The sequence below is a fragment of the Ornithorhynchus anatinus genome, chromosome 2 (genome assembly GCF_004115215.2).
Source record: "Ornithorhynchus anatinus isolate Pmale09 chromosome 2, mOrnAna1.pri.v4, whole genome shotgun sequence".
NCBI lineage: Eukaryota > Metazoa > Chordata > Mammalia > Monotremata > Ornithorhynchidae > Ornithorhynchus > Ornithorhynchus anatinus.
This window is the reverse complement of record NC_041729.1, coordinates 35,909,150-35,921,350: the sequence shown is the minus strand read 5'-3', so window position 1 is coordinate 35,921,350 and position 12,201 is coordinate 35,909,150. Positions and strand designations below refer to the sequence as shown.

The 12,201-nt window shown below is 52.1% G+C and overlaps 1 protein-coding gene across 7 annotated transcripts in view; it reads left to right on the top strand.

Moving 5' to 3' along the window:
* Positions 1-700: 700 nt before the first annotated feature.
* The window catches only part of NATD1 (N-acetyltransferase domain containing 1), a 48,239-nt gene continuing 36,738 nt past the window's right edge, over positions 701-12,201 (top strand). For 6 of the 7 annotated variants that reach the window (XM_029053942.2, XM_029053949.2, XM_029053937.2 and 3 more), the window contains exon 1: positions 704-878. In XM_029053942.2, coding sequence (XP_028909775.1) covers positions 782-878 — 97 coding nt within the window. In that variant the 5' untranslated portion in view covers positions 704-781. Of the gene's footprint in view, positions 879-12,201 lie in introns of all 7 variants that reach the window. The other variant, XM_029053955.2, reaches the window with a different exon arrangement.

The window sequence follows — 12,201 nt, the reverse complement described above, 5'->3', positions numbered from 1 at the left end:
GAGAGAGACGGGGGAAGAGAGAGACGGTGGAAGGGGGGGAGATGGGGGGAAGGAGGGAGGGGGAAGAGAGAGAGATGGGGAAGAGACGGGGAGAGAAGAGAGAGGGGAAGGGGGGAAGAGAGGAGAGAGAAAGGGGGGGGGAAGAGAGAGGCGGAGAGAGAGAAAAGAGACAAGGGAAAGAAAGGGGGGAAGAGAGAGAGGGGAGAGAGAAAAAGAGGGGGAAGGGGGGAGAGAGAGGGGAGAGAGGGGGGAAGAGAGAGACAGGGGAGAGAAAGAGAAAAGGAAATGGAGAAGGGGGGAGAGAGAGAAAGAGACAAGGGAGAGGAAGAGAGGGGGGAGAGAAAGAGGAGGGAAGGGGGGGGAGAGAAAGAGACAAGGGAGAGGAAGGGGAGAAGAGAGAGGGCGAGGGAGGGGGTGCGGTGTGACTTTAAGAGTCGATCGGAATGTATGAAAACAAAAAGTGGGGCCGGCGATTGGGTGGGGGCCCGCCATGTGACTTCACAGCTGATTTCCTGGCTTTTTGTTGCGGCGGCGGCGGCGGCGGCGGCGGCTGCTGCTGCTGCCGCTGCCGGGTGTCAGTCGGGCCGGTCCCGTCGGCCTCCTGCGCGCCCCTCCCGCCGCTGCCCCCAGAGAGCGGGGGCCCGGGCCGGACCCCCGGGCCGGACCCACGGACCGGACCCCCGGGCCGGACCCACGGACCTCCGGGCCCCACCGCCAGCCCCCCGACGACCCCCACCCCAACCCACACAGAGCAATCCCCAGGAAAGGCCGGGCCGGTACCATGGCCCATTCGGCTCAGCTCAACATCTTGGAGCAGAACTGCCCCATCCAAGTGGAACACGATCGGAAACGGAGGCAGTTCACGGTCAGACTGAATGGTAACGTAAAGCCGCCGGCGACCCCTCACTTTTCCTTTCTCCCCCCCCCCCCTCTGCCTCTCCTCCCCTCGGCTCCCTCCCCGCTCTTCCTCTATCTTTTGTTTGCGAGGAGAGCGAGCGCCCGGCTCGGCGTTGCCAAGACCGCCCTCTAGCTAAAACGGGGACCGGATCTGTTTTCTCCCCCTTTCTCCGAACCGGGTGACTTCTCCCTTTCTGTTATTTTTCTGCCACGGCCTCGACCCCCCCCCCCCCCCCCGTTACGGCCAGAGGGCCGACCGGATTCCAGAGCGGCGGGGGTGGGCCGGAGGGGGAAGGGGATGTGTCCGAGCGGCGCGGAAAGAGCCCGGGCTCGGGAGGCGGAGGTCGTGGGTTCCGATCCCGCCCGCTTGTCGGCTGTGTGACTTCGGGCCAGCCGCTTCACCTCTCTGGGCCTCCGTTCCCTCATCTGGAAAATGGGGGTGGAGACCGGGAGCCCCGAGGGGGACGACCTGATGACCTCGTGGCTCCCCCGGCGCTCAGAACAGCGCCCGGCACGCAGTACGCGCTTAACGGATACCAACATTATTATCTGAGACCCTTGCCTGGGGAGTCGGACTCCCAAAATACCTTGTCACCATCCCCCCGGGGTCCTGGAGGGTCATTTTCTCTACCGTTCTTCTTTCCCCCGTCTGCTCCAGTCTGGGGGGGGGGGGGTGTAGACAGACACCTGTCTTCGTAAAGAGGCCAAGGAGGTCGACGCATTCATCGTCCCGGACTTCCTTGCCTGTAGCTTTGATTTTGAACGACGAAAAAACCAAAAAAGGGCCTGAGAACCAAGTCCCAGTTGCAGATAGAGAAAAACAACAAACCGAACATAACAGAACACAACAAAAACAACACAACTTGCAACTCACGTCGCGACCGGTCCTGATCTGACTCGCCATGTGCTTTCTGATCTCTGGTGGCTTTGCCGGGCTCCGACTGTGCAAGGGTAGCCGTGAGGTGGAGGTTAAATTCCCTGCCGGTTTAAATCCGAGTGGAGGGAAAGAGTTGAATTTCCGCAACTTAGTCTGGGCCGGGAAGCTTAGGCCGGTGCTTTGCACATAGTAAGCGCTTAGCAGATGCCACCTTTATCATCCCCAACACATTGTCCCTGGCTCAGTCGAAGCATTTCCTCAGCGCAGACTAAGTTCAGCGGGACCCGCATTCTGGGGTGGAACCACTGCTTTGGCAGATGAGCCTGGGATGAATCGCTCTGGAGGAGCACAGCGAGGAACACAGTGTAGAAGCCCTTCCACCCCGTGGCGACCTTGGAGGGAGGTGGGGCGAGAAAAGACCGACGAAAGCGCCGAACGAATTCATTTTTACAAAGCCCGCAGAACATCGGTTGTGTCTGTTTTCTGTAAAAAAGAAAAGAAAAAACCTCCCATTGCATGAAGCCCCACCCTATCCCCTGTGAAAACTCGAAGAAACTTTTAGTGAACACTTTCTCCACCCTCCCCACACTATGTAAGTGCCGCCCACTTCTCCCATCTCATATATATGAGATGAAACACCCAGTCTTAGACCCTAGTAGTAAGGAAGCCTGCTTTTCTCCGAACCTTTCTATCCTGTTGCCCAAGTTGAGTTTTTTGAGAACTCGCAGTGACGTATTGTCTTTGAAAGGTCCTCTTCTAAATTGTTATTATTATTATTATGTTGGTATTTGTTAAGCGCTACTATGTGCCGAGCACTGTTCTAAAAGCTGGGGTAGATAGAGGATAATCAGGTTGTCCCACCTGAGGCTCACAGTTAATCCCCGTTTTACAGATGAGGTAACTGAGGCACAGAGAAGTGAAGTGACTTGCCCACAGTCACACAGCTGACAAGTGGCAGAGCCGGGATTCGAACTCATGACCTCTGACTCCCAAGCCCCTGCTCTTTCCACTGAGCCACGCTGCTTCCCTAAATCCCCCCAACCCTACCAGGAACTACCAAGCAGCCCCCCGAAACAAAGCCGTACCGCTGGCTAAGCGCAAGTCCCTGCTTTTGGCAAGAATTCTGATTGTTGGTTGTGAAAGTGTCGTGATGATGATGTTTCTCCTTCTCAGGTTTAGAATGCCTTCGGGAGAAGCCGTGGTTATCTTTGAGTCCTCTGAAAATTGCAGAGTGGGGCGGTGGGAGAAACTTTGGTTTGTGTTTAAATTAATATCCACTCCAGACTGCTTCAATCAGTCAGTCTGGTTCTTGTTGATATTTCTAAATTTTTCTCCTGACCCTCTCTCCCACCCACCTAGCCCTAATTACACAGAGTGTAGCTCTTTGAGTTGCTCTTGGGTGAAGCGAAAACAGAACAAATCCTCGAAGATAAACGAGGGTTTGTTGAGAGAGAAATTTAAAGTAGAGGCATAAAAGAGTAAAACCCAGCCTTCTGGGTGGAGGTGGTGAGGGCTTAGCCCAAGCTGTTGTCTAAAATTTAGGCTCGTGGGGTGATTGTGTGATTTAGTATTTATTGTGCCAGTCCTGGAGCAGGGCATCATCGCCGCTACCCTCCAGGAACTTACATTTTAAAGGGAAGAATGAGACTAACTCTGCTTTCAACTCATGCGTGTTCTTTGCCAGAGGGAGGTTGATAGGTTTCCACTGTAATGTCATCAGTACAACCTTGTGGCATTGTACTTTCCCAAGCGCTTAGTACAGTAAAGAGCTCAATAAATACCACCGATTGTCGTCATCCCATAACCTAGGATTCTCCGTGTGGATTGATGCTTCCTAGTGCCTACCTCCGCAGGGCACTAGACTGGAAGCTTGTTGTGGGCGGGGGGTGAGTTTGTTTATTATTATATTGTACTCTCCCAAGTGCTTAGTACGGTGCTCTGCACACAGTAAGTTCTCAATAAATACAGTCGAATAAATGAACGCTGAACCTCCTCTTTACACATCCCATCCCTGCCACCTGAAATAGAGAAGAGAAGATTACGGGAGGGTAGCTGCAGTTTCTTCTGCCTCCTTACTGGTCCTCCCCTGTGGCTGGGTCATCACCACTCCCTTGGGAAGGTGGTGGGGAGAAGCAGAATCCACCCTAACGGGTGATCTGGATTTGCGTTGGTTTTAGAAAATACGTAGCTGAATTATGACACTAACTGACTCTCATGAACTCTGCAAATTGGGGGCAAATTGGCTTATTTTCTTTTTTTTTAGTGTTATTTGTTAAGCGCTCACTATGCGCCAGGCTCTGAGCTGAGCGCAGGTTTATGGGACGTGTGCAGTGGGTTTTATTCACAGAGGGTCTTGCTGTAAATGGAGGGGTTCATTTCTAAGGCATCCTAGGATTCTCTCCTCGGTGGAGAACTCTTACCAGAGTCACTCTTTTTCCTCTTTAACATCGCCTGGGGTAGCCTCATCGCCTACTTAATGAATAGAACGGAAATCTTGAGTTTGTAAATCTCTCATTTTGTAAACTCTAGCCGTCACCTCCAAGACCCCTTCACATTTACTCCTCCTCGTTGAACAGTGGAGCTCATCTTTTAAATTAGTGTCTTCGGCTCAGAAAGCGGGGTCCGGCAATGCCACAGTTAGTTGTCAGTGTCCAGAGACCTGGCTTTTCTCTGAACGTGGCCACTTTGCTAGAAAAGGGGCATAGCTACTAGAAGAAGATGCCGGCGTGCGATCATCATTTATGTTCAGGACCTGGTGGACCTAGATGGGACCTCACTTGGTTTATTTACCCTTTCTGGGCAGGTTCTTATCAAGGATTTGCTTGTGCTGGTGGGAACACTGTACCGTCAGTGTGGCAGGATACAAAGAGGAAGTTTAGACATCTTGATCCATTGTGCCTGATCCAGTTGTCCTCTGATGATGCTACTTCCCCAACACTGCCTGCTCTAGACCACTGTACTAAGCCCTTGGGAGAGTCCAATACAGTAGGGTTGGTAGACGGGTTCTCTGCCCACAAGGAGCCTATGGTCTAGAGGGGATTTCAGGCAATTATTAAAAAAAAAAAGAAAAACCCAAATCTGCTCCGATATCCAGTGGGATCGGGCCCTGGGAGGGATTTTGGGAGGTCATCGTGTCTCTCCCCCCGTCTGGGAGCAGGACCTAAAAGATGCCAGACAAATAAAAATACTCTTCCTAAAGGCCTCCTGAGACGGGATATAATTGCTCCCTTCTCAATTCCCTTCCCTTCCCAATTCCCACAGGGTTTGAAAACTGTGACAGGAAATCTTTTTAGGTTAACTAAACGCCTCATGCTACAGTTCAAGCCCATTTCTCCTGTGTTCTGTGGAGGTGACAGACAGCTGATCACCATCCTCTGAATAATAAATATTAATAGAGTAAGGTTTAATGTCCCTGCAGAGCATTTAAAATCCTCTTTAAGCACTTTTTAGTGTAATCTGTCCTCATAGAGCTTACAGAAAGGAATTGAAAGTACTTAAAAAAAATTACTTTACCTATTAATTGTTAGGAAGGGACCCCCTTCACAGTCGGAGAAATTGAAAACCGGAAAGATAAAATGATTAGCCCAAGTCCTCTTTTTTTAACTGTAGTATTTAAGCGCTTATTATATGACAGACACCATATTAAGCAGTGGGCTAAATACAGGCTAATCAGCTTGGACACAGTCCTTGTCCCACGTTGGGCTCACGGTCTAACCTCATTTTACAGATGAGGTAACTGAGGCACAGAGGAATTAAGCGACTTGCCGAAGGTCACACAGCAGATGTGGCAGATCTGGAATTAGGATCCAGGTCCTTCTGACTTCCAGGCTGTGCTGCTTCTAAAACCCTTACAGTGAAGCAGCAGTTCAAGAACCGCAGTCAGAGGCTCTAAGTGCTATCACTCCCAGAGAAGTGTAGCCTAGAGAAGACGGACAAAAGCTCGTTCCAAGCCAGGCACCTTTAATCCCACTTTTCGGGACGTCTGGGCACGGTCCAGGTACTGAGCGTGGGCAGCATCCAGCTGTTCGCATAGACCAACCCCCAGCTGACACGGTCAGCCCCCTCTGGCCCTACCGAAGATGAACCCATCGGAGAGAACCATCATTAGTCCCCGTTAGACCAGTTGGATTTTATGGCTTCTCAGTGGTGGATAAGCAGGACTGTGGCATCTTTCGGTCTCCAGTGGTATCCGTTCATCACTCTTTGCCCCCCCCCGCCAACATTCTTGCTGACCTCCACCTCCTTGGCCCGATCCGCCATCTGGGAGCCAAGTAGTCCGTTCATTCAATCGTATTTATTGAGCGCTTACTGTGTGCAGAGCACCGTATTAAGCGCTTGGAAAGTACAATTCAGCCCAGAGGTGAAGGGGTGGGGAGGGGGCACCCTCAAAATATCAAGGTGTTGGAGAATCATGGAGCTTGTGTCAATCCTCTCCCCCTCTTCAAAAGCTCCCTGAAGGCCCCTCTCCTCCAAGCGGCCTTCCCAGACTAAAGCCCGCTTTTCCTCATCTCCCACTCCCTTCTGCGTCGCCCTGACTCGCTCCCTTTGCTCTTCCCCGCCCCCTCACCAGCCCCCCAGCACTTATGTATATATCTCTAATTTTATTTCTTTTATTTCTTTATATTGATGTCTGTCTCCTGCCCCTCTAGACTGTGAGCTCCTTGTGGGCAGGGAATGTCCCCGTTCACTGTGGTATTGTACTTTCCCAAGCGCTCAGTAGAGTGCTCTGCACACAGTGAGCGCTGAATAAATACGATTGAATGAATCCCAGACCATGAGGGGGTATGGGTTGGAGGCATCCTGATGTGGGAGAGGCTCCGGGAGAGCTGCGGGCTATGTGCCGGGGCAAGGGTTGGGGGGGTGAACCGTGGCACCTTGGCATCGGGGTGAGGGTGGTGGAAGTTGGTTGCTGGAACCAGTCTGACACTGTAGCCGGGCCCTGGGAGCAATGGGGGGGAGGCTGTGCATTGGCACAGAGGCACCGGTACCCCATGGAGGCGTCTTCGGGGCCTGCTGTTGGCGAGGGGGGGGCGGGGAAGGGGCGGGGTAGCGTCGGCTCCACAGTTGAAGCAGCTTGGAGCCTCCTCTCTGCTCAGCAGGGCTCACCCCGGATGCCACAGCACCCCAGATGTCCCCCTCTACATCGCGGAGATGATGAAGAGGCTCGGAGCCCTTCTGCACCACAGAGTTCAACTCTGACTACGGTTCGAAGCAAGGTAGAGAAGAAACCACTGCGGCAACGGAGGGTCTTTGCGTGCTGCTCTGTGGCATCTTGGGTTGAGGGGAGCTTGCAGAAAAGGACAGGAAAGTGGCGGAGGCAGGATCGGCCTTGGCTCCGTAGCGAAAGCAGCCTGGGGTTCATTTCTCTGCCACGGAACCCATGGAAGGCAAGGATTACACTAAGAACTAAGTTGTGCTATTTAAAGGCTTCCCCCATCCCTTAAAATCTTCCTAGCGGAGCACCTCAGGATCATGAAAGAGGATCTCAAGGAGTAGAGGAAGTTACGTCTTCAGGGTTCACGATGATGGGGGTCTTCGTTAAGTACTTACTGTGTGCCAGGGACTGCTCTAAGCGCTGGGGTGGATACGAGCTAATCAGGTTGGACACCGTCCGTGTCCCACACGGGGCTCATGGCATTAATCCCCCTTTTACAGTTGAGGTAACTGAGGCCCAAAGAAGTGAGGTGACCTGCCTAAGTTCACACAGCTAAGTGGCAGAGCTGGAATTAGAGCCCATGTCCTTCCGATTCCCAGATCCACGGTCTACCCACTAGGCCAGGCTGCCTCATCCTTCGTCGTCCCGCTGAAGTTTTCTCAGTCGGTCCAAATCAGACGGTGACCAGGCCTAGGCCGGATTGTCCAGAGAACCAGTCGGTTCGTTCTCCATTCACCCTGCCCCAAGTCCATCACCTCAGCAACTTTAGGGCAAAAGACTCGATCGATGGTCGTCAGTACCCCGAGCTGAGCCAGTTCCCCTTCCGCTCCTGGATGAGTGGAGTGATAGCCTTCAAGTGTTCCCAGGTCAGGGGTTCAGCCTCTGATGAAGGGAGGGGAAAATTTCTCAGTTAACAGCCCAGAATAGCCTCTCGTGACTTTTTTCCTTGCCTGGTGTTTGTGTACTGGATTAAACTCTAACAGGTGGTGGCAATTGAGTTCTGGCTAGCTCTACTTTGCCCTGAAGTAGTCCCATCAGAGAAGGCTTTTGGCGGCTGGGCCTGGCCGCCCTCATTTTCCCTACGGGAACTGTGATCCTAAAGCTTTAGTGTCCCAGCTGAGCTCTGCCCCTGATAGAGTAACTTCCCACCTGGTAGAGAGATTGGATAAATAATCGTATTATTTATTAAGTGCTTACTTTGTGCCAAGCGCTCGGGTAGATACAAGGTAATCATCCCCATTTTACAGATGAGGGAACTGAGGCCCAGAGAAGTGAAGCGGCTTGCCCAAGGTCACCCAGCTGACAGGTGGCGGAGCCGGGATCGGAACCCACGTCCTCTGCCTCCCAAGCCCGTGCGCTTTCCACTAAGCCACGCTGAAAGATCCCATCTGTTGCAAAGAGTGGACTATTTAGCCTTGAGGGAAAAAGTTGCTGCATGAGATGCTTCGATGCGGTTGGGGTATGACTGAGTGGACGGGCTCCCTGAATTGAGTTCTCTCTTCAGTAGGCCTGCAAAACAACCCTTTGGTTGGCTGCCCCTGGTGCTTCTTTGTCCAGGCCTTTGAAATACTGAAGAAAAGATCTGCGGAGCTGAGTTGGGATGGTGGTGTTAACAGCCACCTCTGGTCGCCTCAACTTTTCCTGTTGCCCTGTGGGCTTCCGTCTTGGAATTCATAAAGTAGTCGTCCCATTCTGTCCCTATTTTGCTCTCGAGGGCTTCTAGGCTTCTTCTCTGCTATACCCTCTCAGAACACATTCTCCAAGCATGGCTCCCTTCAGGCTCGCATCTCCTCCTGCCTCCGGGACGTCTCCACCTGGATGTCGGCCCGCCACCTAAAACTCAACATGAGCAAGACTGAGCTCCTCATCTTCCCTCCCAAACCCGGTCCTCTCCCAGACTTCTCTATTACCGTGGATGGCACGACCATCCTTCCCGTCCGGCAGGCCCGCAATCTCGGTGTCATCCTTGACTCGTCCCTCTCGTTCACCCCACGCATCCTATCCGTTACCGAGACCTGCCGGTTTCACCTCTACAATATCGCCAAGATCCGCCCTTTCCTCTCCACCCAAACGGCTACCTTACTATTACGGGCTCTTGTTATATCCCGGCTAGACTACTGTGTCAGCCTTCTCTCTGACCTCCCTTCCTCCTCTCTCGCCCCGCTCCGGTCTATTCTTCACTCCGCTGCCCGGCTCATCTTCCCGCAGAAACGATCTGGGCATGTCACTCCCCTTCTTAAACAACTCCAGTGGTTGCCTATCGACCTCCGCTCCAAACAAAAACTCCTCACTCTAGGCTTCGAGGCTCTCCGTCACCTTGCCCCTTCCTACCTCTCCTCCCTTCTCTCTTTCTACCGCCCACCCCGCACGCTCCGCTCCTCCGCCGCCCACCTCCTCACCGTCCCTCGGTCTCGCCTATCCCGCCGTCGACCCCCGGGTCACGTCCTCCCGCGGTCCCGGAACGCCCTCCCTCCTCACCTCCGCCAAACTGATTCTCTTTCCCTCTTCAAAACCCTACTTAAAACTCACCTCCTCCAAGAGGCGTTCCCAGACTGAGCTCCTCTTCTCCCTCTACTCCCTCTGCCATCCCCCCTTTACCTCTCCGCAGCTAAACCCTCTTTTTCCCCTTTTCCCTCTGCTCCTCCACCTCTCCCTTCCCATCCCCACAGCACTGTACTTGTCCGCTCAACTGTATATATTTTCGTTACCCTATTTATTTTGTTAATGAATTGTACATCGCCTTGATTCTATTTAGTTGCCATTGTTTTTACGAGATGTTCTTCCCCTCGACGCTGTTTAGTGCCATTGTTCTCGTCTGGCCGTCTCCCCCGATTAGACTGTAAGCCCGTCAGACGGCAGGGACCGTCTCTATCTGTTGCCGACTTGTTCATCCCAAGCGCTTAGTACAGTGCTCTGCACATAGTAAGCGCTCAATAAATACTATTGAATGAATGAAGAGCACGGGCTGGGGAGTCGGAGGATGCGGGTTCTAATCCGGGCCCTGCCCTCTGTCCTCTATGTGGCCTTGGGCAAGTCACTTCACTTCTCTGTGCCTCGGTTACCTCATCTGTAAAATGGGGATAGAGACTGTGAGCCCCAAGTGGGACAGGGACTGAGTCCAATTTGATGACCTTTGATGAACTTGTACCAGTGCTTAGAACACAGTTCTTGGTACATAGTAAGCACTTAACAAATACCACTATTATTACTTATTCTTATTAACTTCCACGCCTACCAGACTGTAGACTGTAAGTCCCCTAGACTGTAAACTCACTGTGGGCAGGGAATGCGTCCACCGACTCTGTTATATTGCACTCTCCCAAGCGCTCAGTACAATCCTCGGCCCACAGTAAACACTCATTACAATCTAGTGATTACTAGGCCCTACAGCAAAGCTAAGGATCTGTGATCTCACCCTCCCAAACCCTGTCTCTTCTAGTCTTACTCTAATCTAAACCAAAATGGAAAGGCCCAGCAAATTGTCTGGGGTGGTCTGTGTTTGTAAGCAAGGGCTTGGGCCATAAGGTCGTCCAGGCCCTACGGGTTCCGTGATGACAACAGGATGTTTTTTCTTGCATAGACCTAGGAATGCTGATAATAATTGCATTCATGCTCAGAATGAGCTGACCGAGAGGCGTTGCTGGGTTTTAATAGGCTGCAGGTCTCATCTGCCATTTGGGGGCATATGTGTATCAGATGTCTTCTGCGGGCCCACTTGCATTTGGAGGCGATAAAGCGGAGCCCTCACAGGAGAAGATGTGGGGAGGGGAGAGGTGGCCACGGAGTTTGTTCTCATTTCTCATTCTGATTGCTTTGTTGGGTAAAACGTCATAAGGCCACCCGGAGATAAAAAGACCCAGCTCTAACGTGGCCCGTTCCGACGGCTCTTCCGTGATTTACAACCTTCTCTGGGACTCGGGCGGAGATGATCACCCTGTCCTGGAAGCCCCCCTAGCTGTTGTCAGGGGGTGAAATGGTCTGGGGGTGGGTAGGGGCACTCTAGGAATATAGTGAAGGTCAAAAGAACTCTCCATTTTACCATCAGCTCACTTCCTGCCCGCTGCGGCTATTGGCTTTGTGTTGTACTTGTGGCCGCGGATTTTGACGGGCTTTTTTTGCTACCCCCTTCACGCTGGCCACAGGCACATTTCCCAGGCAGCATCTGGAGGACGTTCATAGAGGGAGCCCAATCAGTTTGAAATTGACTCAAATTCCATGCAGCAGAGCAAGCGGCGAGGCACCGTGGGGGCCCCCTGTGTCTCCATATTAGGAATTTGTTCAAATGTAATTTAGATGAGAATTCCCTGGTGTTCTTCCCCTCTAGGTCAGGAATAATGCCATTCATCTCCTCCCGCCCAGAGATCTCAACCACCGGAGAGGAGAAAGTGCCAATGAAAATTCAGCCGGTACTTGGTATTGATCCCTCCCTGAATGAGGGATTTGGGGGGCCAATCTGAGAAGGAAAATTAAAAGCAAAAATGCTGCTCTCTGCTCCAGCTTCTAGTGATTTACTAGAACCCGATTTAGACGGCTCAGCTATCCCTGCCTTCTGAACAGTTCTTTCCTTGTGCTGCCTAGAGAGGAGGTTCTCAGCATTGTTAAAAGGGATTATTTACGTGGGGTGCAGTACGGTGCAAATTAAGTAGACGCAACTCAGACCCAGGAGTCTACAGTCAGGATTGTTATACCCCAAAAGGCATCTGGTCATTCAGCCTCTGTCCTCTAGACCGTAAGCCCGCCGTGAGCAGGGAATGTGTCTTCCAACTCTCTTGTGCTCTCCCAAGTGCTTAATAGGGTGCTCTGCACACAGTAAGTGCTCAATAAATACAGGCGTGGCTTTGTGGAAAGAGCACGGGCTTGGGAGTCAGAGGTCATGGGTTCTAATCCCGGCTCCGCCACTTGTCAGCCGGGTGACTTTGGGCAAGTCGCTTCACTTCTCTGTGCCTCAGTGCCATCATCTGTAAAATGGGGATTAAGGCTGAGCTCCACGTGGGACAACCTAGTTACCTTGTATCTACCCCAGTTCTTAAAACAATGCTTGGCACATTTTAAGCACTTAAGAGATACCATCGTTATTATTATTATTAAATACAAGTGACCGAAAAGGGAGAAGTGGATTTTGGAGAAATTATGAAGGACGACATTAGGAATTGACAATAAAATAGCATGAAGGACAGTAAGTAAAAAAGCCTCCAAGGTTTCTGGCTTATAAAATTAATGTTGCAGAGCACTGAAGCAGCATGGCCTAGTGGAAAGAGCACGGGCCTAGAAG